Source organism: Hippocampus comes, unplaced genomic scaffold (assembly GCF_001891065.2).
Source record: "Hippocampus comes isolate QL1 unplaced genomic scaffold, H_comes_QL1_v1.1 scaffold158, whole genome shotgun sequence".
NCBI classification, from domain to species: Eukaryota; Metazoa; Chordata; class Actinopteri; order Syngnathiformes; family Syngnathidae; genus Hippocampus; species Hippocampus comes.
The window spans coordinates 2118505-2143957 of record NW_017805548.1 but is presented as its reverse complement, the minus strand read 5'-3'; the positions used below and the strand labels follow the sequence as shown (position 1 = coordinate 2143957).

The following is a 25453-nucleotide window of genomic DNA, read 5'->3' as shown; positions in this document are numbered from 1 at the left end:
GAGTGGCTGCCTTTCCAGCAGCTCCTATATTTTGTTGTTCTACTTCTTCCTTTCATAACTTTGCTGCTGTGAATTGGGAATTTCTCCATTGCGAGACTAATAAAGGTTTTTCTTATCTTATGTACACACACACACACACAAGGAAAATCAAGGAACCACTCAGAGTTTGAAAGCGCTCTATAAATACAGTTGAGTTGAGAGTGGCGCCAGCCAGTTGCCCATCAATGGTGAAATGGAAAAGCCACCACACAGGGTGGAACCAGGCTGGTTCGGGATAGAACCAGTGCATTGGAAAAAGGCCTTTAGTGAGCTAAAGTGTGCTCTGCGGGCACATGTTAGTGAATTCTGTCCGAGACGTTTCCAGAGTGAAAATATTCCTCTGGCCACTGCAGTAAATACTGCAGGTATCCATAATTACTGACATATTGATGCAGTGGACAGCTCAGCCCAATTATATTCACTAATTTGACCGCTTAAGGCCTTGCGTTTTCAACATCTATTAATGTTAAAACCCAATTTAAAGGAGTAGAGTGTATGGGAAGGATAAACTATCACAGGAAGTTTTTGCAAGTGAGCTTTAAAAAAAGACACAAATATACTCTGGAAAGTATGCATTATCTTTTACAAGCTCTTATAAAGAATTATGAACAATCTGTCCGTAAAGAGAGTTCTATGCAGTCGCTTTGTAATTGTATTGCTGCTATTTATATTTCTGCTGTTGTATCACTTGTGTGCTTTCAGCCTGTAACTGCGGAAATGGCCACGTTTATTGAAAAGTTGAAGACGAAGGTTCGTGTCGGTGTGGTGGGGGGGTCGGACCTCAGCAAAATCAAAGAGCAACTGGGAGATGACGGTGAGACGCACAAACCTGACCTTTGAACAAAGATTTTCCTCACCTGTGTCTTTCAAACATGCACTAGCTGCCCATGACATCATTATTCATGGTGCAGCCCATTGACATGCAATGTAATAAAAATGTGTCATCGACTCTGCCGTGAGAAAGATAAAAATGCCCAGCGTGCAGTTTATTATTGCGAGCGTACTGTAGTTTGCAGGGATTTTGGTTTGCGCTGCACCTTACCGAGATGTGTGATGTGCTAACTTTGGTTATGCATGCCTGTCCCTACTGTCTGATGTCTGCAGTGATCCACAAAGTGGACTATGTATTTGCCGAGAATGGTCTTGTGGCCTTTAAGGAGGGACAGCTACTATCTATTCAGGTAAAGACATTGTCTTCACCAAGCTCTTAAGCCTACTGAGGTGTTTTCATGCTCAAGATGGGGCCACTTAATCTGCTGTTTATCATCAGTCCATCCAAGCCCACATGGGAGAAGAGCTGCTACAAGAGTTTATCAATTTCTGTCTCAACTACTTGTCCAAGATCAAACTTCCCAGGAAGAGGTATTCTCATTTTATTCTTGTTGTCAGTACCATCATCTTGTTTCCAATGTGGCCAATATTCAGTATATTCAGTTTGCTCAAAAAGTAGTTGACATTTGTTGTTGTGTTTTGTGTATATTTTATTCATGTTTCTTTTGGGTTTTTTTTGTTTTTTTAAATTCTGACAGGGGTACATTCATTGAATTTCGTAACGGCATGTTGAACGTCTCCCCGATTGGACGCAACTGTACTGTGGAGGAACGCAAAGAGTTCTTTGAGCTGGACCAGGTAGCATCCACACACTCACTCTGAGAATAATTCAAGTGGCTTGTTTTAGCATATTTATTGCCACACAGTCCTCTGAAAAGTCTCTTTGATTGATTGATTTCAATGCCACAAAAGAGTGTGTCTCTACCCCTAGTGTTCTAAGCAACGTTCTGGTTCAGCTGGGGAAGCTTGAAGATACATTTTGCCCCGTCACTCAACGTCAGAGAGTTGCAGTCATCCAACTAGGGAAAAGAAAGTTGGCCAAGTCGAAAGTCAACCACAATAGGATTGTCAGGCAATCTATCGGGCAATCAGACCCTTAAGACAAACTTTAAAACACAAAAGAGACTCGGAGTCAAGCAGAGTTGTGTTTTACATGTGCACAAGGAGAGTGAATGAGTGTAATCCATTACAATCTCCAAACAGCTCTGGAAACATTTTGCTTGTCTCCTCCCTTTTATTGTCTTACGGAGTGTCCCAAACACAACAAACTTCTAAAGGGGTGGGGAAACACACAATGTATTTGGAGGAGTCATGCTGACGGTTGGTTTGTGACAGCAGCTGTGGATGCGTCACGGGCGCGCTGTCCTGATGCGGTTATCTTAACTTCAAGGCCTCGAACAGGAACAAGACGGTCTTTTCAGCATGATAAACTACTTTGATTGTACGCTATGTATGTAAATGGAAGTCCTTGCAGTGTCACACTCGTCAGTTGATTATACATCTAAGAGAGAGCGATAAATTATGTACTCTTACGAGGAGGATCAACACAAAAATTGCACTGCGTTGCCCCATCTGCATAAAGCCCCATTCGACTGTATTCGAAATGCTCAAGTGGTATTAGCATCCCCTACTGATGGAAAGTTGGTACTGCAATCTCTGATTTCTTGCGAGAGCGCAGTATTTACACCGGCGGATGCCCTTCCTCCCTGCTCACCTATTTTCATCTGGGTTTGAGGCCGGTGATGGCTGGGATTTCGCTTCTTTTCAGCAAAAAGACTGTCTGAAGCTTTCGTGTTTTCTGGCCCCAACAGAGAGAAAAAATCCGGGAGAAGTTTGTGTCTGTTTTAAGGAAGCAGTTCAAAGGGAAAGGGTTGTCGTTTTCAATCGGTAAGTCATCTGCGTTTGGAATGTGATTCGTTCCATTCATGTTTTGCCACTGCTGGTTTCTCTGTAGGAGGGCAGATCAGCTTTGATGTGTTTCCTGACGGTTGGGATAAAAGATACTGCCTGGGGATCATTGAGAAGGACAACTACTCAACCATTCACTTCTTTGGTGACAAAACTAAACCTGTGAGTATGCGTCTCAGAGCCATGTCGCTCGGGCCTCACTTGAAAAGTGAACCTTTTTGGAAGTTTCGGCTCAACGTTTTTTCTGAACCGTTCATTGTGATGTGCATTTGGTCTGTTGCTGGTCAGTATTTACCCAAAATGTCATTTCACAATTTCACCGCAGACATAAATTGATCAAGGATTCGGTATTGTAATCTTAATCTTGTTGCTGGTATTATCTCCCCGTGCAATTTAGGAACACAGTGGTACCTATTCTGTGGTCAGAGGCACAAGCAGAAAATGTAGGGGTGCTTCAACTTAGTTCCTTGGCACCAAGATGCCACCAGGTGGTGGCTGAGTGCAAATTATGTCAAAATGAAGCCCCTCAACTCCCTTCAGCATACGTTTTGCACCACAATGCCACATGATGGTGCCAAACAGTTTTTATGAAAAGCCAAAGCTTTTTATAAAACTGTTTTTCAGCAAATAACTGACAATAGAACAAAACAAGAATCAGCGAATAGGTGAACTGAACTTGTATAGGTTGTCCTTGGACCTTATGGTGGTGTTTCATTCCTGTGACACGTGGGAACATGTCACAAGGTGAAACACAGCCTTAACCAACATCGCTAACCTGCGCTTGCGCAGTTTTAAGTCATTCATATAGTATTGGAAATATTTCTGTGAAGGGAGGGATGAAAAGGGAATAACTTCAACAATTTATCTGTGTGTGTGTTTGCCTTTGTCTTTGTTTTGCTTTAGGGAGGAAATGACTATGAGATCTACTGCGACCCTCGCACCATTGGTCATGAGGTTACCTGTCCAGATGAAACAATAACGCTGTGCCAGCAGCTTTTCTTTTCATGAGAGGAGTCCATCGACTGCATGTCAAGGACGGAAGAGACGTATTTAAGAAGTTGTAATAGTTGCGGAGGCTCTAACTTTCAAGTTACGGTTCCTAGTTTTTGTTGAGGCATCATTTGACTGTTGATGACTTGAAATCCGATCATGAAAGTGTCAAGGCATTTTTAAATGATGACTGTAATTGCCAACATTTGGTGATAATTAGCGACTTCGTAGCTATCCGCTTGAGAATGAATGATGAATAACTGGAATAATGTGCAACCTAATCAGGAATAATTGTGTCAGTCGGGGTTTTTTTAATTAACACCATCACTGCTCAGGAAAATACAATCTGAGTTTCATTGACCATATTCATTGAAGAATTGAATCACGGCCCTCGATCCCTGAGCTAATAACTCGATCATTTGTGTGTAAACAAAGTGGGATGAAGGGTTTTTTTTTTTCTGTTGCAAGTTACTGAAGAAAAAGGTACAAGAAACATGCACTATTTTGCTTTATCTGGCGGTGGCTCAAAGGGAGTTGTGAAAGGTAAAAGGCCCACCCAGAAATCCCAAATTTTGCCTGCCTATGGGACCAGTACCAACTACTGCACAGCATGCAGAAGACTTGCTGTTTCATGATGATGTCATAACAGTAGGCCGACACGAACAGGGAAAGAAACTACAGCTGCTTGTGTAGCCATAAACATTTCATAATTACAACTATCACTTGCTGTATTTTGCGGGAAATGAGAATAACAGGTTCTCAAAAAAATAAATCATGTTACGTCATAATCTTTCGCATTTGTCTTTGAGATATGTCACATCAAGAGTGTTGCCATCTGAGTGTTTATTGATGCAGCGTTAACACAGGACACATGCACGCCAGACAGCAGTGTAAGAAGGAAATGGCATTGATCAGATGTTCCTCTCTTGTAACAATTTATTTTGCTGTGCTATGTCAAGCTTTTTCACAACTTTTTTTTAAGCATATGTTGACAGTGTTGTGAAATTTATACCAGCTTGCTACTGCTACTCATCATTCATTCAGGGAATTCAACAATGCTTTTCAAACACCATCCCCACCTCCAGCCAATCTGTTGGTGTCCCTCATCAGTCAAATACAAACTTAACAAGATCAGGTCTTACAATGCTTGCCACTATATACACCTCATACGTTTAAGCAATGCAGAGATCAGGTTGACAACATCTCTTGATTCAAGAATGGGTTCTGGGTGTGTGTACAAAACAGAAGACACGCAAAAGTTTATAAACACTTACAGTAACGCCTGAATGCACTCAACTGGTAAATCACAGTACAATCTGAGAACGTAATTCAGTACACAAAGAATAAATTATATTGCACAGAATGAGATGACTGTGGGGGTGGGGGGGGGCATGAGCAGCTGTTGATGTAAACAATGTTCACTTTTTGTTCGTTTTATAACATATCAAATTGTTTTTCTGCATTCAGACTTAACACTTACCTATGTGGCTTACAAGTCCAGCCATCCCTTCCAATTCATTCGCAAAGTGATTCCTAAAGGTTGTAATACAGTTAAAAAAAAAAAAAGCATGGTTTTCTATAATGTCTATAAAACCAAACAGGCCTGCACGTTGGCTTTCCAATGTTAAGACGACATGACAAATGTTTGACAATTTCTCCTCTTGCTGCATTCCTTTTAGATGAAAACTCTGATAACCAACACAAGATTTCTCTGTCCTGAAAACAAAGCAACTGCCCGATGTCTGACTCATTTCCCCAAAACCATCATGTTTTCCTGCATGAAATCACGGACCCATCACGAAAGTGCATTTTTTAAAATACAAATGCCAGCAAATTATCACTCAAGTATTGTTGATTTCAAATATGCGCTTTCACATCTTAAATATGACAAAACATAAAGTACCTTTGTCCAGAAAGACACCAAAAAATTCACTTCAGATAAAACAATGCTAACATAGCTATTTTAGCGGTCTTCTTCCACTCCAATTAAGTATTGAGTCAGGCAGTAGCGAAGGCTATCTCGTCCGTCTCCGGGTCCTTGGCCTCCTCCCCAGCACTGGACGACCGACTGCTGAGGTCAGCCACGCCTGACTCCAGGTCGCTGGAGATGTCATCTGCGTTGAGGGGCTTGACCTGGATGGGCTGGCCTACAGATGTGGTGAGACCGGGGTCCTTCACCATAGCGTTTTGGTTGGCTGGTCCAAAGGTCCTGTGGTCCTGTGCGGGGCTGGTGACTGGAATTGTGTATGGGCTGGGTGGGTCCGGCCCAGAGTGTCTCTGCTGGATGTGCCGAGTCCTCCTTTTAACCACTACTTTCTCCCACATTATTGGTTTCCCTGTTAGCGCAGATATTCTCTGCATAAGAAAGAGAAGTGAGAAGTTCTCTTTATTTACTCATCACTGATTCATCAGGGAAATCACTAAGACACTTTTCTTTAGTTTTGTGAAGCAAAGTTGGGTAATGTGTGAAACTCTGGAAGAACATTGACTTATTCATCTGTTATGCACAACACCAATTCTAATGACGTTAGGACATTGTGTTGAACCTAAATAAAATCAGAATACAATGATTTGAAAAAACATTCAACCAATATTTAATCGAATACACCCGAAAGACAAGGTATTTAATGTTCAAACTGATTAACTTTGTTGTTTTTAGCAAATCATTAACTTAAGATTTTATGGCTACAAAAACGGACCTTTACAGACCAAGGAATGAAGAAAAGCTTTTTAACGCTTGAAGACAGGATAAAAGTAATAAAAATGAAAGATGGAGGAAGCAAAGTAAAATGTTTTTATTTTGCAAGAAATTGATGTAAGTGAAAGTGAATGCTGATCGTAAATTTTGCAATTTCTTCCCCTTTTTTTTCTTTCTCCACTGGCTATATGAAGTGTCAAGTAAGTGTATGCTCATACTTATGTACTATTGGAATAAAAATAAAGAGTACAAACATGTGTAAGATAAGATAACCAAATTTCCCCAGTGTGGGACAAATAAAGGTTATCTCATCTTATCTTACACATACGTTTGTGTGTTTGTGTGTGTGTTTACATCTGAGATAAATTCACTATAGTGAAAAGTCCCCTCTTGTGAAAAATTTCTTGCTGCAAACATGATTTCTTTGTAGAGGAGTTTCCACTGTAATAGTTTTAAGTTGTACTTACGGATGTAGCGCCGACCTGTATTCCTGACCCCATGTGGTGATATCTTTTACACATAGATGATGCCTAAGGAATTGAAGGTCACGAGCATTCAATGTTGGTTTTCAGCCTTGTCACTTACATGCAGTGATTTCCCCAGTATCTCTGAACCTTTTGATGATATTATGAGCCATAGATGATGAAATCCATAAATTCCTTGCAACTGTACATTGAGAAGGATACTCAAGGTACTGTTCGACAATTTTCTCACATATTTGTTCACAAAGAGGTGAACCTCACACCATCACTGATTGTGACTGACTTAGCAATTCAGGGAAGCTCCTTTTATACCCAATCATGGCGCCCACCTCTTCCCAGTTAGCCTGTGGGATGTTCCAAACAGGTGTTTGATGACCATTACTCAACTTTCTTAGTGTTTTTTGCCACCCATCCGAGCTTTTTTTGGGAACGTATTGCAGCCATAAAATTCAAAGTTAATGTTTGTTGTTAAAAACAATTTTAAAACATGATCAGTTTGAACATGAAATATCTTGTATTTGTTGTGTATTCAATGAAATATAGATTGAACATGATTTGCAAATCATTGTATTCTGTTTTTATGTATGTTTAACACAATGTCTCAACTTCTTTGGAATTAGGTTTATAATTAGAGTGCCATTACTGTTGGTTTGTATTTTGAAATGCTCAACAGCACAAATGGACATTATGAATAACTTCCAAAGATGGAACAAGCAGAACTAGAGAGGGAAAATGTGTAGCAATGTCATGAGTGTTCTGTGTGTTGTATGCCTTGTCTGGAGCCCGGGTGGTGGTGAGCGTTTCCTCCTGGTGGTACCTCCTGGTGATTGGTCAGCTCCTCCTCCAGCTGCTGGGACTCCTCCCTCATAGCGGACAGAAAGTCGGCTGGTGACTGGCAAGGAGGCGTCGACTGCTCCGCATGATTGTAGAGTCCCTTCCACATTCTAAATCAATAACAAGTAGAAAGTAATACGGGCAAGCAGTAGCCCATAGTTAAGGACATCAATGAAAAATGAAATTTGTTTCCATAGAGATGGGCCCTGAGCGAACGTAGTTTACATTGCTCCGCTCTTCTACACTTCATCGTCTCTTCTACCAGCCAAGCAAATTGCCGCCACCTTGTGGTGGTACAGAAGACAGTCAAGTAACAGTCACTCGACCTGTCCCAATTCGCTACGGTTTATGCGGTCCACTGAGGCTACAAAAGGAGGAGCCTTTGAAGGACCAAGCCTGCTAAGGGCCCTTTGGTGAACGCAGCCTACGAATTTGGACACAGCTAGTGACACCTAAACGTGCGTGCCTGCATGTGCGATTTGGTTTTCTCTGTGGTGTGCAACACAAAAACATGCCGAGTGTATATTGAGTTCTAAACAAATAAATACTTTTAAAAATAACTCCATCAAGGATGTCCAAGGTATATTTTGGGAGTAGATACAAGATGAATGACATCTTTCTGTATCAATGAACTTTATGAAATTTATGTGTAACACAGAACGATTACTCAAGCCATCATCGTTTCACTTTTAGTGCAGTACAGTAATCCCTCGTTTATTGCGGGGGTTACGTTCCAAACAGAACCAGTGATAAGTGAAATCCGTGAAGTAGGATTTATAAATAAAAAAAAAAGCAAATAAAATGCGAGAGGGCCAAAATCTCAAATGTGCTGTATGTTTCACATACAGCACATTTGACAATAAAGTTGTACTTGGTACTTGATAGTCAGCTTTATTTTTTTACAGTTATTATACAATACTGAGCTATGTATACAATGCAGAGGCGATTGCTCTAAGACTGCAAGGGAAGCTCAGCTTCCCCTAAAATGTCAAAAAATAAGTGATCAAATATATGTGTGTACATACAATTGTGTGTGCATGTCATTGACTAAATATGCGCTACAACGCGCTCAACTTTTGTTCTGAATCAGCTTCTTATTACTGGTTACGACGCGACTCTCTTCTCATCCATTCCCGCAACTTCACTGTGCTTTAAACTGTGTGGACGCTGAGCGTCTACAGCGCACACGCTGGGCGTCGAGAGAATTCAGGGTAGGTTGTCCCAATGCATTGAAACGAGACGAGTCATTGGATAAATGCTGGTTTTGTCCCGCCCATTGGACGCTCAGCGTCTCTGGGAGTCTCTGGACAGTGGGCGTGTTTAGGCTGGCCAGGAAGCTCAGCTTTCTGCATGATGATTAGATGATCTGTCTGAGGCTGAATCTCTTTTTGATTGACAGCGAAATGAGCCAATCACCGATCTTATGGTGAAGGCAACCTTGTCATTTTTTTGAAAAGGAACGGAGAGTAGAATTCACGTGTAAATAAACGGACACATTTTATGACGTAGGCCGAAATTGAGCTTCCCCTCCTTGACAGACCAGCATCCGCTACTGAGACAATAAAACCAAAGACCAAAAATTAGCAAAGGTAAATTTGGCAAGCTGTACAGAGACAAGGTGTGGAGACTGTTCACATCGGTCAGTGCCTTAGCCAATCAGGATGCAGAACGCAATTCACTGTTTAAAAGCTTTTAAATACCTGCACTAAAAAAAATCCGTGCAGCGAAGCTGCAGAAAGTGAACCAGTGAACCGCGTTAGAGTGAGGGATCACTGGACTGTACTGAATTGAGGATCCACACAGTAGTGACTTACTTGAAACAGTAGGGGGTGGTGTTAGGTCTCAGTACACCCTGACACTGACTCAGTTCAGCCTTGTACAGTGGATTGGTAAAGACTGCTCTGTCCTTCCACAGCTGGGGCCACACGGAATGACTGCGCTCCTGAAGCCTGAGGGATGCACATATGCACATCATCAGCAGTTATACACATTCATCCAAATGAAATGTGCTGAATCCCTTGAGGTAGTGATGGGACGAGCGACACTGGTGCGTCAGCACAGTGCCGAGAGCTCAAGAGTGAAACCCCGTATCGGTGCGTGTATTGCTTTAAGAAAGAATCACGTGACCAATACAGGAACTGACTCGTTTGAATATGCTGCGCCAAAGTGTGTTTATAAGGACAGAAACTGTATCAACATGTCGTGGGTTTGTTGGCTGGAGCTTTGCGAAATTATGGATCGTTCTAAGAAGTTTTCCCCAGTGTGGAATAATTTTGATCTTGGTAAATCTTTTTCTCCTTTGAGCATTGTTTACTGTTATATACAATTTTTTTTACGGTGGCGCATTGCACCCACTTTATCAGTTTATCAAGTGAATGACCTGTTATACATATGATAGTCAGTTAAAGAGCCTTACAGTTGCTTTATTCATTTTATCTTATAATTGCAAGATCCTCCATAATTGAAGTCCAACGCTGCCTGTCAGAAGCAAACACACCCAGAAAACAAGACCCTTTACAATATTGGAAATGGAACCAGAAAACATATCCACATCTGCATCAACTTTCATTTAAAACTCTCTGCTCACTATCGTCATCTGAGCCATGTGAAAGAGTATTTTCTGAGGCTGGGGAACTGGTGTCTCAGAGGAGAAATTGCCTTGGAGCAAAGACACTCCAAAAACTTTTGTTCCTCAATAAAAATTCATAAACTAATCACTTTTTTGTCTTTTATTTCACATGATTTAACATAAATTTTCTACGTCAGTTAAAAATCTGAATTGTAACTCAAATTTGCTGTATTTTACATACCAACTCAGTTTAAGATTTATATAAACAATGAATTTCTTTACCTGCAATGATTTTATAACTACTGCAGGGGTCACTATTGGGTGACCAACACAGTCTCAATACAGCGCTGACATAGTTTGTGAAGTGGGTCAATACACTCCTTGAGGTATCATCGTCCCATCACTACCTTGAGGTATAACTTAAGTTTGCAGGCCATGATATTACTACATAGAAAACAAAAAAATTGTCTTAACTCAGATACTAATCTTTCAATTGAATGAACATTTTCTGGACCATTGACTGACCCCTAATTCTAGAATTTTTGAAGACCAGTTGAAAACTGTGGCTGGTAGTAGGCAGGGCTGCACAGGCACATTTAAAAGTAAAGAAATTAATCCATCCATCCATCCATCCATGTTCCGATCCACTTTGTCCTCACAAGGGTCACCAGGGGGGTGCTGGAGCCTGTCCCAGCAGTCTTCGGGTAGTAGGCGGCGGACACCCTGAAGCGGTTGCTAGCCAATCGCAGGGCACACAAAGACGAACAACCATCCGCGCTCACACTCACATCGAGTGACAATTTCGAGTGTTCAATGAGCCTGCCATGCATGTTTTTAGAATGTGGGAGGAAACTGGAGTACCGGGAGAAAACCCACGCACGCCTGGGGAGAACATGCAAAGCCTACACAGGAAGGCCGGAGCCGGAATCGAACCCACGACCTCTGCACTGTGAGGTCGACGCACTAAATACTCGCCCACCGGGCCACAACACAAGTTCCACTATTTTTAACGTACATCTAATCTTTATTTAAATATAAGTGTCCTCATCCCTACTTGTGCTTGTACTACTTTTAAGCACAAATACTTTCTATGCGAATCCTAATCAACACAAACATTTTCAGAGCCATTTTGTGAATCGTTGTACTGTGCCATCTCAAGTTTAAAGACCTTTTCAGCACCCGAAACAACATTCTAGTACAGGGCTGAGCAACTCCGGTCCTTGAGGGCCGCTTTCCTGCATGTTTTGGATGTCTCCCTCCTCCAACACACAGGGAGACATTTAAAACATGCAGGAAAGTGCCCCTCGAGGTTAGCCGTGCCCACCCTGTTCTTGCTCCTCAAAAGGTTCTTTACCATGCTGAATTGTGTGCTTTGTGTTGTTACCTCATATCATTGCGTTCCTTCTGACAGTTGCCCAGGAAGGTCCCATACCAGCAGGAGTAGACGTGTGTGTGTATAGCAATGAGGAAGCACTCGTTAAACTCAAAGGCACATGGAAACTGTTGAGACAGCTGCCACACACATTCCAAGAACTGATCAATAACTGGGGACACTTCTTTGGGATCGCCATCCAAGTGGGCATACCTGAAGAAATAAATACAAAGGTTCTCTTAATCATTGGAACCAACGTGACTTTCTCTGCAGGGAATAAAAGCATCCATCCATTAATTTCCTCTTCTGTTCAAAGTTGCTTTTGGAGAAGCTGGAGAGAACAAAATACAAAAACTACAACTAAAACACTGATAGCTAAATAATTGCAGTCAAAACATTAAAACATTATTTTGTTATTTTGATTTTGGTGTGGTGACAACAGTGGTGAGTAAATCTGCCTCACACTTCTCAGATCTGGGATTCAGATCTCAGCTTTGGCTTTCCTGCGTGGGATTGGCGGTTTCTTTGGGTACTCGAGCTTCCTCCCGCATTTCAAAAACATGCATGTTAGGTTTACTTTCAAAATTCAAAATTGAACAAAAAATCGAAATATATATTTCTGTGGAATCAACACATCCTGATACTCGTCAAAAATGTGGATATCATGAAAAATTTTCAATTTCCGGAATACCATTCAAAGAGTGAAACTTGTGTAATGCATACATTCATTCCACACAAACTGGTACATTTCAAGTGTTCATTCGTTTGTGCGGTGCGATTGGTTGACGACCAGTCCAAGGCTGCCTCTCGCCCAATCGACTAAGATAGGCTTCAACTCTTTCATCTTGAACTGCTTCAAACAACAAAGCGTATGAGGGAATTGTGGTTAAGATTGCACGACTGCCCGTGTTTTTGTGTTATGTGTTGTGTTTATTATTTTACTTTATGTTAACTGTTTTGTTAAGCGCTTTATTACAGCTGCAGCTGTTGTTAAAGCGCTATTATAAATCAGGATGTATTCTATTGTATTGTAACTCCCACGACACCCTAACAAGGACATGTGGGAGAAAATTTTGGTACGTTGGTTTGCAGGAAAGAGAGTATTATATTTGTCACAGTGACCCCTACAGTTACTGTTCAAAGTAAAGTTTTAGCTAGTTAATTTCTGTTTTAATGATTGGGTGTTGAATTACATTTTTGTGGTTCAGAAAATGGATGGATGGATTTCATTTAAAAAAACAACAACTACAGTAACAACAGTTATAATTTCCTTATAACTTGTGATCTGGTGTTGATGTGCTGTCAAGTTTGATCAGTTACAGACCTGTGGGAGAACTTGTGACCAAACGAAACCCAGTCTTTTTCTATCAGCAACTACGTGAGAGAAGAGGAACACATGTAAATGCTGAACAATAAAAATAGATCTGCCATATTCAGGTACATGGCCTACCAGCAGATCAGAGCTGAAAAGAGATGAGCTGCATGACAGACAGTGATCTTAGAACAACAAATACTGTAGAATGTGCGTGGTCTGAGTGTGGTAGGGCCCGACCGATTAATCAGCCAGTCGATTAAATTGGGCGATTATGGCCCTTCAAATATCAACGAAATTAATTGGCTAAACGAACGATATTTGCCAATTGTTTTTATCTTTATGTACTCAAACCAATTACAGCAGTTGTACGCAAATAACTCTGGTCTGATTATTTATTACGGATAAATCTAGACCATAACCTTGTATCCTTAAATACATCTAATGGAATTGTTGATTAGGTCATTATTTGGAACTGTCATTCAAAACAAAGCAAATCTTAATTTTTACATGCAGTCCTTTGGTGCGCAATACAAAGAAGTTGTGCAAGTAATTGATCTGGATTTCACTACTTTACACGCAACCTAAAGCCAGTTAAGTTTTTTTTTAAAGCAATAAAATAAAAACACAGTGCAACATCAAGTTATCTTTCCGAGCCATATACTAATGGTTGATCCCTGCTATTAATGGTGACCAGGGCAGCCCACGAACAGCGAAAACTCACGTATAATTGACACCCATTGAATTGGGGGGGGGTATTTTATGAATTATAGGTTTTAAATTATTTCAGGGCGGCCCAGTGGTCAAATGGTTATCGCCTCGACCTCACAGTGCAGAGGTCGTGGGTTTGATCCTGGCTCCAGCCTTCCTGTGTGGAGTTTGCATGTTTTATAATAAATGGTCCCGATATCCTGCGATTGGCTAGCAACCAGTTCGGGGCATCCCTTGCCTACTACCGAAGACAGCTGGGGTAGGCTCCAGCACTCCCCGCGACCCTTGTGAGGTTAAGCAGTTCAGAAAATGGATGGTCGTGATATTGTCTCCATAGAATGTATAAACATTTTCATCATCAGTGTAGAATTCACCACCCCCACAATGTGAAATGCATGCAGTATTTGCGGCCCGGTGGTCGAATAGTTATTGTGTTGGCCTCACAGTGCAGAGGTGCAGGGTTCGATTTTGGCTTCGACCTTTCTGTGTGGAGTTTGCATGTTCTCGATATGCCTACATGGGTTTCCCCCGGGTACTCCGGTTTCCTCCCACATTCCAAAAAAATGCATGGCAGGCTCATTGAACACTCCAAATTGTCCCAAGGTGTGAGCGCGGATGGTTGTTCGTCTCTGCGTGCCCTGCGATTGGCTGGCAACCGGTTCAGAGTGTACCCCGCCTACTGCCCGAAGACAGCTGGGATAGGCTCCAGCACCCCCCGCGATCCTTGTGACGAAAAGCGGATTTGAAAATGGATGGATGGATGAAATTATTTCAGCGGATTAATCTTTATTTTTTTTTCTGCCTAACATCAGAATCGGCATCAGCCCAAAATAAAAAAAATCCATATCGGTCAGGCCCTAGTGTGTGGCTGTGTGTTTACCATCATTCCTTTGATTGTACGATAAAATGGGTCCAACAGTACGCTGGCTACAGAACAGGCCTGAGCTGTTCTATCCCAGCCATCGGAACAGTGAACCAACACACTGACTCCTTCATCAGCCACCGCCTGAAAATACATCATTCAATACATTTATGTGTCAAAAACTAGCAACTACCTGCTACTTTCATGATTATGTTAAACAAGATTTAGGATCGTAATAACTTATGCCGCTCTTCCTTTGGGCCCAAGCAGCCCCACATCATAGCATGCTGCAATGCCTGGCACCACACCACACACCTTTGTTGCTTTTCCATTATAACGAGGCGGAATGGGGGCGGGACAAACTGTACTGTGAAAGCTTGCAGTGTATAATAACATTTTCCAAGGGTTGAGTCTTGGCCACTATTTTTTGGGGCAATTCAAAATAGTAATTCCCTTTGCATGATGTGGCAACATTATAAGTACAGTCCATTGAATACACAGAAGCTCTCACACATCGACAAAAAATCAATTTCCAAGTTTATGACAGCCACCAGCCAACCACCACCAAGAAAAAAATGCAGTGTATACCGCATACCTAGTTTGTGTCTGATCACAATATTGAAGCATATTTACAATTTCATATGTACCATGGACAAAACAGCACAACAGTGATTTCGTGAGCAGCACGCATAGCTCGCCGCCAATGCTCATTCATTTTGAATGAGTACTCACTCTCATTCATTTGGCCGCCTCTGAGTCAACAGCTGGTCGTCCTCACTCTGCGGCTTCTGAAGCTCTCCAGCGGCCACCCGAAGCCGCCATTCTGAGGTGGGGGCCACAATCGGTCAGGCTGGGGGAGCGGCAGGTCTCTAATCTGCCCCCCATCCTCTCATTCAAGTTAATGAGACCTGGCAAGCAAGTGTTGCCTGCACACTTTCACAAAAACTTTCACCAATATTTATCAAAAATGCATCCATTAGTATGGATGAAATTGTAAATATGGTTCACCGTTGTTGTGAAAGACCATTGTTTATTGTATATACTGTATTTTTATAACTCTGGCAAGGGCCAGCGGGCAGCTTGTCTAAAACCAGGAAATGGGCATGTGGGACAGAGTTCCTGACTGCAGCACTGTCAGCCAATCAGATAACAGTGAAAACACAGCCTCGCTTGGCCCCAGATGTCCGGCGCTTTTGAACCAACTCTGAGATAGTTCTGAGACAGTTCCATCTGAATTGCTCGGCCACAAAAAAGTTGAATGGAAAAACATCTGGGACCATGGGAAGCCTTTTCGGGGCTAATGAAATTCAACCCATATCGTAGTTTTTTTCATTAATTGGATAGCTAACATGTAGGTAGTCTTGTGCTCATAAATTTATATGAGCGCAATCGAATGTCTGCCAACTAGTAGTGAATGGTGATACATACATACATGCATACACACACACACACACACACACATATTATATATATATATATATATATATAAATTAATCCATATTTGTCTTTTGCTTCATACAACAAGACGTATGTAGAAATAGTGGTTACGATAGCATGACTGTCCATATCTTATGTGTTCAATTATTTTGTTATTTTATGTTCTCTAAAGCGCCTTGTTACAACTGCAGCTGTTGTGAAATACAGATGTATTTTTTAACTGCATTGGCTATTGCATGTTCACGTATTCCTTTATCGCTCATCAATAAGTTTTCAATAAATCGATTCATGAGAGAAAAAAGTGGTTGTTATCTTTTTATTTATATTATGGAATATGACCGGAAAAACCGAAATATAGTCCTTGGCGGAGTGATCGCTAACACACATACTTCGTTTTTCTCAAGTTTGCTTTGAACACAGCAGTCAGGCTATGTTGATTCTGTTGGTCCTTCTTGCGCGGAAGTTTCTCTATGGTTTTGTGTAGACATCATTTCGGATGACTACACTTGGTTCGATGACAACACAGGAGATTTTTTATTTTCAGTGTGGTCGCTAGGTTGCTACCACTGCACCGCTGAACTCTCGACGTGCCGAAGCGCACCGTCGCTGTCAGACGAACACAGAGAAGCTCCACCCCCATTATTTATATGGACACGGTAACCTTCCACACAAAATAGTTCCAAACAAGTAACAATCGTGTCAGTGGCATACATCGTACTCAACAGGCTACCTGCTCTTTATTCACCAGAGGCTCATCAACCGAGTCTCTTATTTCTCTCCCGAAACAGTGTCTTTTCCCGCTTGGTGTTCCTTAGCCTTCTCCGCTACGTACAATCTCTGTACACAGCTTGTAATGGAGGCTCTCGCTGGCAATCCATAGTGGAGTCATTCGATGCAATGCGAATGATTTCAGCTTGAGTCGAGCTGTGGACAATGTTGACAGGCTTGCATGCAGTAGCCATGCATTGAGCTATGGCTTCAGCCAATTTGTTCTTCGTCGTGTCATCCATTTTCTTCGCTTTGAAATGATCCATAGCTGTCTGTCTGAGACGAGGGGGCGGAGTACTCACGTCAGCTGTGTGCTTAGCCATTAGGTGGTATTTCAGACTCGACTTGCTTTGATGATAGCTCAGTTTACGACTACAAAACATACAGGTAACTTTGGTCTTGTCAGTGGAACAATCTGGCAACTTTTTAAAAGTAAACTTTCCATTCATAAGCTCTTTAAGTATCCGTTTTCGGTGTCTCGCGCGTGCGTGGACCTGTGCAGCACGCTTGTTGTTTTGTTTCTGGTGTATTTATAGAGCAACGTAACATCCGCTGTGAAGTGTGCCGCGTTAATCTCGCGAGAAAAAATTTCCGTTAAGATTCATTTAAATTAATGCCGATGATAACGCGCTAAACTGACAGCTCTAATATATATTATATATATACACTGTACACACACACACACACACACACACACACACACACACACACACACACACAGTTTGAAGTACGAAGTAAAAGTGTTACTTTACAGGGATTAAGAAATATATACCCTGGCAATGAAGACTCCAGCATCTAGAATAGCTTTAATGTGTTTCAGCCAACCAGAGTTTTCCAGACCCCAAAGGAAGTCAGTCATCGAAGGAGATCGCATTTCACCCACTGCATAGAAGACAGAAGGAAATACACACACACAGCTGAAACAGTTGTTTTTCTTCAAATTATTGTCATTGTTATCAACAACGATTCACCACAGTTTGACAGTTTGGACATTTCCACACGCCTCAAGTTCTATCATCATCTGCAAAGGGGACACTGGTTTGTTTCTAAAGTGGGTGATGGAAGACTAGGACTAAAACAGGTACTCGAGTAATTCCGCAACCTTGGTTCAGAAAAATGCTTTGGGATTTTTTTTCTGCCTCGAGTACTCAGTTTTTAATGCGTGCACTGTCAATCATGTTCAATCGCTAATTAAGGGTGCACTAAATAAATAAAGGACATAAATATGCACTAAATTGTACGGTGCCTGCTGCCTGCATTTAGCTAAAGCTCTACTGTTAGCACCTAGCAAGCTAGCCGCTCAGCAAGAGAGTGAAAGCTGTCGGATTAAAGCCCCTCTCGGGGCAGGTGTTGCAGATTTGCAGCAGCTAAATGCTAATCCCCTAATTAATCCACATTCATATTTTATGAGCCCTTTTTTACTCAAAAGTACCACTGCAGACCTTCGTTGTGCATGGGCAACAAACAGTTTGCAATAACTCACTGGATGGCGAGTTTTCTCACTTTCAACATGTCTTCCTTCTTGGGTACACATGAAATTATTTTCTAGGCATCCATTTCATGTAAGTATTACTACCAATCGCCTTTATTTTATAAGATGAATCATGACAGTATAGAGATACAGTATATGCCAATTTGTAGATTTTATCTCCTCTGGGTTTTCCCCTAGGGGCAGCTCTGTTTCATTGTTGCAGCTTTGCAACATTTGGCCGGACTAGTCCCAATGGATGCCACATGCTTTGTCGTCTAGTTTACCTATATTTTGAGCAACAGTCTATACTAGGGTTATTTTCCTATCACCAGTGTTTACTTATTGATTTGAGTTGTCATTGAGGGTGCATCCTATGGAAAATGAAATAATTTGGAGTGAAGTTACACACTATCAGAGGCAGACTTGATCAAACGCAATGGCATAATGCAATGTTCATTTGACTGTTCAGTGAGCAAAACTGATGTAGCCTAAATTCCATTGCACATATTATATTAGTATATATCTTTGTTGGACTGGAAGCTTTTTTAGTGAACTATCTTACAGAATACTCTGGTTGCAGGTGTGTGGTGCGTTATGGCAGGGCGACAAAGATCTTATTCACTCAAGGAAGCCATTGAAATGGTTTGCCTTCCTGATGGTGCTTTATCTGAGACAGAATCCATTTCAGACGATGAAATTGGTGATCCAGATTTTGTTGAACCTGCTGAAGCATACCAGTCTGACTTCAGCCTTGATGATGATGAGACACTGGGAGCAATAGCAATACCTAATCCAAACACACTTGATGTTGACATTCATAACGTACATGCAGACAATGACACTGGGGTCCCAGATTATGATGAACCTCGGCTAGTAGTTTTTACTTCTTTATATACAACAGAGCAAATTTTTAACTTTTGCTTTTTACTATTTTTTCCCCTGACTTCTGCCACCTCCTTCAAACGACTGTGAGATTGGAATTAGGACCAACTTCACACAGCTCATACATTGGGAGACATTTTGCAGGCTGCCAGTGTGTACAAAATTGGTACTTGAAACTTTTTTTTAATTTACTCCATGAGTGCCATTTCCATCTAGAAAGTTAACACAGGCCTGAGAATTTCACGGTAACGATCGTTTCCGGTATCGTGTCATTTCCGTGGGATCATTTGTACGGTACCGAAAAATCGTTTCCCATAAAAATCACCACACACTAGTTGACTGTATGCGATAAAATCTCTCCTGTGTGATCAAAGCGATTTCACTGTGCCTGTATGTGTGTTTGTGGTGTGGTGTGATGTGATGTGATGTGTGAGTGTTTTTCTTCTATTCTCCTTTCGTTTTGTTTTTATTCAGTGGTGGAGGTGCGGAACACGAAACATTATGTGCGAATGCGGGTTGCTATTTTAGTCTGCACGCTGAGAAAGCGCATGGATGATGGATAGAGATGGCGGCGAACAAAACACCAAAAGGTGTATTAGTTACTACATTTAAGAAATGGGAATGCCAGTCGAATTTTCTTTCATATCATCCGATGAAGGGCGTTTTACCAACATGACGTGTGATGTATGCACAAAACACAAAAGAGAAATAGAACGGGAGACACAATTCCGAGGCAAGTACTTGAAGTTGGTCATTAGATCTAAAGGCTAATCGCTATGAAGAATATTATGAAACAGTCTTAGTTATTCTATAAATTACTAGTTGTAGACATGGTAACTTTAGGAATAAAACATTCGTCAGAAGGTGTAGTAATACAAATGTTAACTGTCGGTAGGCCCAACGATGACGTGTGGTAGATTCTTTGGTCAAATTGATAGTAGATTACACAGTGCATCGTCTTGGGTTTGTAAAGAGGACGTCAAGCCATATCAATATTATAAGTCTATATTTAGAAATAAGGTCATTTTTTTAAAAGATTCATCACATGATTGTAATCATTCAATTCTTATTACATGCTTTTGTATTAATAAAGGGGGTGAGTAGCCATTGATATTATGTTTATTTACATAAATAGTACACACACACATAATCATGTTAACAGTGTCATGTTTACTTGTAGCCAGATTTTGTGGTATGCTGTATTCATGATGCCATATGAGTACAATAAAAGTGTTAAACAACATATTTTGATCCATTTATTTTATTGAATAAACCTGGTGTACACGGCTGCTGATGTAATTATGTTCATTGTTAATGCATAATTTTCAAACATTTACCCTTTAAATATTATACGTTTGAGTATCACAAATCTTGACTATGAATATCAGTCCCATGATGAATGTTTACGAAACCCAAAATTAGTTAGTGGTTTCCCATTAGGTAACCTGACGGAACCGAAAAACAGTTTGTTAATTTCTGAAATCCTCAGGCCTGTTAACAGTCATGTGCGAAGATTTTATCAATATTTGCTTCTTTTATCATCATCGTTACTTTCCCTATGATGTACTTCTTCCGATTGCCATGTAGATTTCGAGAATAATGTGCACATGATTTAAAACTGCATTGTATAGTGTGTGTCTGTATTTAAAAGTTAATCTCTAAGCTTCAAAAATTAACTCACAACTCTTCAAATGCTGCAGCTGTCTCGTTAATGACTGTTTTCCAGAGGTTTATTTTGTCTGTTTAAGCCTTTTTAATTTAATCCCCAAAACAGATGTGGTGCCCCGAATGATGGTCAAGTATAGTGCAGGCAGTAAACTCCAGCCGCCCCTTATTAATTAAACATTCTTTTTTTATATATAGATATATATATATCTATATATAAAAGTAAACATTGGCTTCCTGGTAAATTGGCACATCTGAGGCATAACAGTAACAGGAGAGCCAGAATTGATTGTCCTTTTCCTTTCAATAGATGTGCACGTTCACATTGGCAATTGGGCTCAGACCAATTAAATAATTACCTGCAACAACCACAATAGATCAGTTTCATGTGACGTATGCATACATTAAGTCTGGCTCCGCGCGCATCTTGGAGGCAGAAAACACATGCTTGTGAGTCATAATAGTCTCGTGCCATGGGTTGTCAGAATGGAAAGGGCACACACAGAGATCTAGTCTTTTATAGAATTCCTGCTGGTGTACACCCCTTTCAGAAAAAAACAGCGAAAGTTATGGTTACAAGCTTGACGACGTGAGAATTGGACTGAGGAGACAATTAAGAATGCTTGTCTTTGCAAACAACAGTGACGTCATTAAGATGCTTGCGCATCTTGGAGGCAATGTTTGTAAACATTGAAACTCATCTATTGCTTTCAACACAACGGGCGGGCGTGGGTGGTTTGTTTCTGGCTTTAGACTTCATACAATGCCTCTGTTATGCCTCCAACACGAAAGGTGGAAGCCGGTAAATTACAAGGCCATCTTTACTCACTGAATCATTTATACACAGGACAGTGATCCAGGAAGAAGAAATAAAGACACCTCACACGGCCGGTCTACGGGTCTGCAATCCTACTTACTGTCAATAATTTTTTGTTGGCTGTTCCTCATCACATGAATGTTTTCGATGCCAATGAAGTGCAGTTTGATGTTAGTGTAGTGGTCCTCATTCTCATAGCCTTTACCAGCGGCTCTGTTTGCCATGGCATTCAGCTGGACACACATTCATAAAAAGCAGTGTACATGGGAAATATTATACAGACGCTCCCCGACTTACAAACATCCGAGTTACGAACAACGGTACATACGAACATTTTTACGGGTATGTCGAAAAAGAAAAGAAAAACTTAGATTTTGTATTGCGCGCCTTTTTCCGAGTACAGTTCAGGTGTAGTGCTTCTTTCCGCCGCTAATACCGACGTGAGGCGCTGTGAGAGCTCGACCAGCATCCATCCCGAATCCGGCTTCCTCTGCCCAGTTGTTAAATATCTCGTGCATTCATTATTCAATATGGTTGGTGAAAAGCGAAAGGCTTCTTCGTGAGAGTGGAAGTGTAAAGAAGAGGCAAGCCATTTCATTTCAAATGAAAGTGGCAATAATAAAGAAGCTTGATGCGGGTGAGAAAATGGTGAGAGTTGCACGTGCATACAACATGAATCGTTCGACCATCGGTACCATTTCTAAACAGAAGGATCGCATAATGGAACACGTGAAAGGTGCAGTGCCGATGCAATCGACGATCATTAGCAAGTAAACATACTTATACAAGCCTTAAACATACATTGCATACAAAATATAGCACTGAAGCAACTTACAAACGAATTCACCTTACGAACGATCGTTCGGAACGTATCTCGTTCGTAAGCTGGGGAGCATCTGTAACTCGATGTAAACAGCTGTTTCTCTTTAAAGCTCTCCTCGGGTATGTGCTGAGAGGTGAGTCTTAAGTGTGTTACCTTGGGCCTCGTATCGACCACATAAATATAGGCACTTCCAGGGTTGGATTTCATCACAGCTTGCAGCATGGCTTCATCCTCCTGACAACGTCCACTGAAGCCTGACAGTGGCTGACTACACCTGCACACTGCAGCCTTAAAGGCAATGAAACATCATCATAATGCTATTAACATTACACTCATTTATGGTAGTTCAGTATGATTGTCTGAAACACTGACCAGTGTGTCCTGGTGAAAGTATGACAGAGCAGGAAATCGTCCTCGGCTCCTGAACCTTGAGCTGCCCAAAATGACGGCAGGTGAGGCTGACTTTGGAATAAATAGCTCTGAAGGATACGTTTCACATATCTGGGAAAAGACGACACGTAATATTTTATTCAATATTGTTAGCTGACTCCAAAATATGTGCTGCTATTTGGAACATTATGAAGATGTTGGGTTGTCCTTCGTGAAAAAGTCAAGTCGCGTGATGAGATAAATTACATTAACAGGGATGTATGCATTATCATGAATCACAGTACAGTAAAGATTCTCTCGTGCGGACTCGTGTTTGCGCTGTCCAATTTGTCCTGATAACAGAAATTCCTCATTTGGGAAATGAGCATGGTACATGTCCTTTATGAACCTGCAAGTATGTTGACAAAAATGCACGTGTAACAACACAATCAATAAAATACAAAAATATACTGTCCAAAAACTTTATATAACAAAAACTGCAATACAGGTGTATCCCAAAAAAATCACAACAGTAAAATACGTACAGTATTTTAATGTTTATTTTTTTTCTGTCTTGGGAAAAAAATGTGTCTATTTTGGATTGTTTGGTTGGATGCATTCTTTGGTTTATGACAATGTTTGCCTGCGTGTCATACAGTTTTGTTGCTAGTTGCAAGTAACTGTCCCGTTGATCACCGATGTCTGGTAATTCTTGTGCATACTGATGGATTTGTTGCCATTTGCATTGCTTCCTCGCTGAATGGTGGCTTGTCATCAGGAGTTGAATCGATGCCTTGTTTTTTAAAGTTTCGTAGATTTGCGTCTTTCCGACTCCAAGTGTCTGCTGGATGCTTTTAACTTTGTGTCCAGCCTTGCTCAAACGGGTGCATTTCACTCGCTCCGCTCCAGTGATTACAGTTCTTCTACGTTTCGATGCCATGATCTCCACGACGTAAGTGAATAAAGTTAAAATCTTTCGCAATTGCAGTCAAACGCACGCCAATAAAAAGTCACTTACACGTCTTCGTTTCGAATCTGATGAATGTAAACGGCGAAGCGAACACGTCTGTTCGGTCGTATCGAGTGGGTGCTGCTTTTAAGCTAGTGCCGCGTTCTACAGGACGTTAAGTGAATAAAGTTAAAATCATTCACAATTACAGTAAAACGCACGCCAATAAAAACTCACTTACGCGTCGTCGTTTCGAATCTGATGATCGAAAAACGCGAAGTGAAAATGTGTCTCGGTGTGGTCGTTCCGTAGCATCGGGTGGGCATTGCGTGTATTTAAGATCCCGCGGCATGACGTCTCAATCCGGGTTACGGGTAGTGGAATTTCCGCTTACGTAAGTTCCGGTAACATGTAATATCGTAGTCAAAATGTTAATGCACAGGCTTTTGTTCCGGGTGAAGGATATTCCTTTTCATAGAATTCCGGGGATGGGAATATTTACTGTACTCACAAAAAGTTCGGGATATTTGGCTTTCAGGTGAAATTTGCCATCAAACCTTAACAGGTGAACTTAATATGACCTTCCCCATGCTTTTGAATACAGATGGGCAACAGTTAAATGTTTCAGTCCTTTTAGATCCATGAATCGACTAATAAATATCCTGGTATTTAAACAGTCGTCCTCATCATGCTTTTCATATTTTGACATCATGAGACCAAGACGACACCTAACAATAGATCAACAGTATCTTGCCATATTCATGCTTCAAACAGGACGTTCTCAGACGGAAGTGGCCACTGAGCTTAGAGTCTCACAGTGTCATCAGCAGGTTGCAACAGAGATACCAAGAGACTGGAAGAGTCACAGAAAGATGTAGAAGTGGACGTCCTTTGGCCACATCCCATGCTGATGACCGCTACATTGTACAGAGATGAAAGTGGACTTTCCTGAAAATTCCGGAAAAAATAAAAAATTATATATACTGTGTGTGTGTGTGTGTGTGTGTGTGTGTATATATATATATATATGTATGCATGTACACTATAGGTGGACCGGCCGAATTTCGGGTCGGGTCTAAAAATGTCAATCATTGCTTCGGGTTCGGGTCGGGCTTCTCTCTCGCTGACTTTTTTTTTCCGAGGCCGTGAATAGTTTTGGCCACGAGAGACCGTGGTTTGCAAAAAAAAAAACAAGCGGCGTCATCACAACACGTACTGTACTAAACTCTCGCAATGACAATTCAAAAAACTCCTTCATATCTTTATGATCCTGCTGTCATTGTTCTTTTTGGTCTCGCTGCTTCTCTCTCTTCAAGTGCCGCACTCGATTCTTAAGAACGTACTGCTGCTGTGGTGAATGGCTCAATTTTCAACGCGTCAAAATGACGGACGGCCTTAAATTTTCCCCGTCCACTCTTAAAATAAATCCGTCAATGATGGAAAATTGTCCGCTGATGTAACCTCTTCAGGAACAGAAATATGAAAGATGTAAATGTTTATCCAGTCTTGTTTAACTTAGATTTCGTTCCAAAAGACAGGCTTTGTTATCAGAAATCACCCCTCCTCCTCCCGAGTCCTCACAAATAAAATATGAAATCTCGGGTTTGCTTCGGGCTCGGGCCTGCAAATCAAGTTAAGTGATCGGGCTCATGCACCCTTTGTGG

The 25453-nt window shown here is 41.2% G+C and overlaps 2 protein-coding genes across 5 annotated transcripts in view; one reads left to right on the top strand and one right to left on the bottom strand.

Annotated features, from left to right (window-relative positions):
- The window catches only part of pmm2 (phosphomannomutase 2), a 9586-nt gene extending 5030 nt beyond the window's left edge, over positions 1-4556 (top strand). For all 3 annotated transcript variants that reach the window (XM_019879708.1, XM_019879707.1, XM_019879709.1), the window contains exons 2-8: positions 742-853; positions 1144-1220; positions 1310-1401; positions 1569-1668; positions 2682-2757; positions 2825-2940; positions 3682-4556. In XM_019879708.1, coding sequence (XP_019735267.1) covers positions 742-853; positions 1144-1220; positions 1310-1401; positions 1569-1668; positions 2682-2757; positions 2825-2940; positions 3682-3786 — 678 coding nt within the window. In that variant the 3' untranslated portion in view covers positions 3787-4556. The remainder of the gene's footprint in view (positions 1-741; positions 854-1143; positions 1221-1309; positions 1402-1568; positions 1669-2681; positions 2758-2824; positions 2941-3681) is intronic.
- Positions 4557-5583: 1027 nt separating this feature from the next.
- Positions 5584-25453, bottom strand: part of mtmr7b (myotubularin related protein 7b) — a 28770-nt gene continuing 8900 nt past the window's right edge. Inside the window, exons 5-14 of one of the 2 annotated variants that reach the window (XM_019879695.1) lie at positions 22844-22972; positions 22625-22759; positions 21749-21881; positions 17586-17695; positions 14627-14752; positions 13048-13097; positions 11736-11936; positions 9597-9731; positions 7766-7892; positions 5584-6123 (exon numbers count right to left, since the gene is read on the bottom strand). In XM_019879695.1, the coding sequence (XP_019735254.1) occupies positions 5767-6123; positions 7766-7892; positions 9597-9731; positions 11736-11936; positions 13048-13097; positions 14627-14752; positions 17586-17695; positions 21749-21881; positions 22625-22759; positions 22844-22972 (1503 nt within the window). In that variant the 3' untranslated portion in view covers positions 5584-5766. Of the gene's footprint in view, positions 6124-7719; positions 7893-9596; positions 9732-11735; positions 11937-13047; positions 13098-14626; positions 14753-17585; positions 17696-21748; positions 21882-22624; positions 22760-22843; positions 22973-25453 lie in introns of both variants that reach the window. The other variant, XM_019879696.1, reaches the window with a different exon arrangement.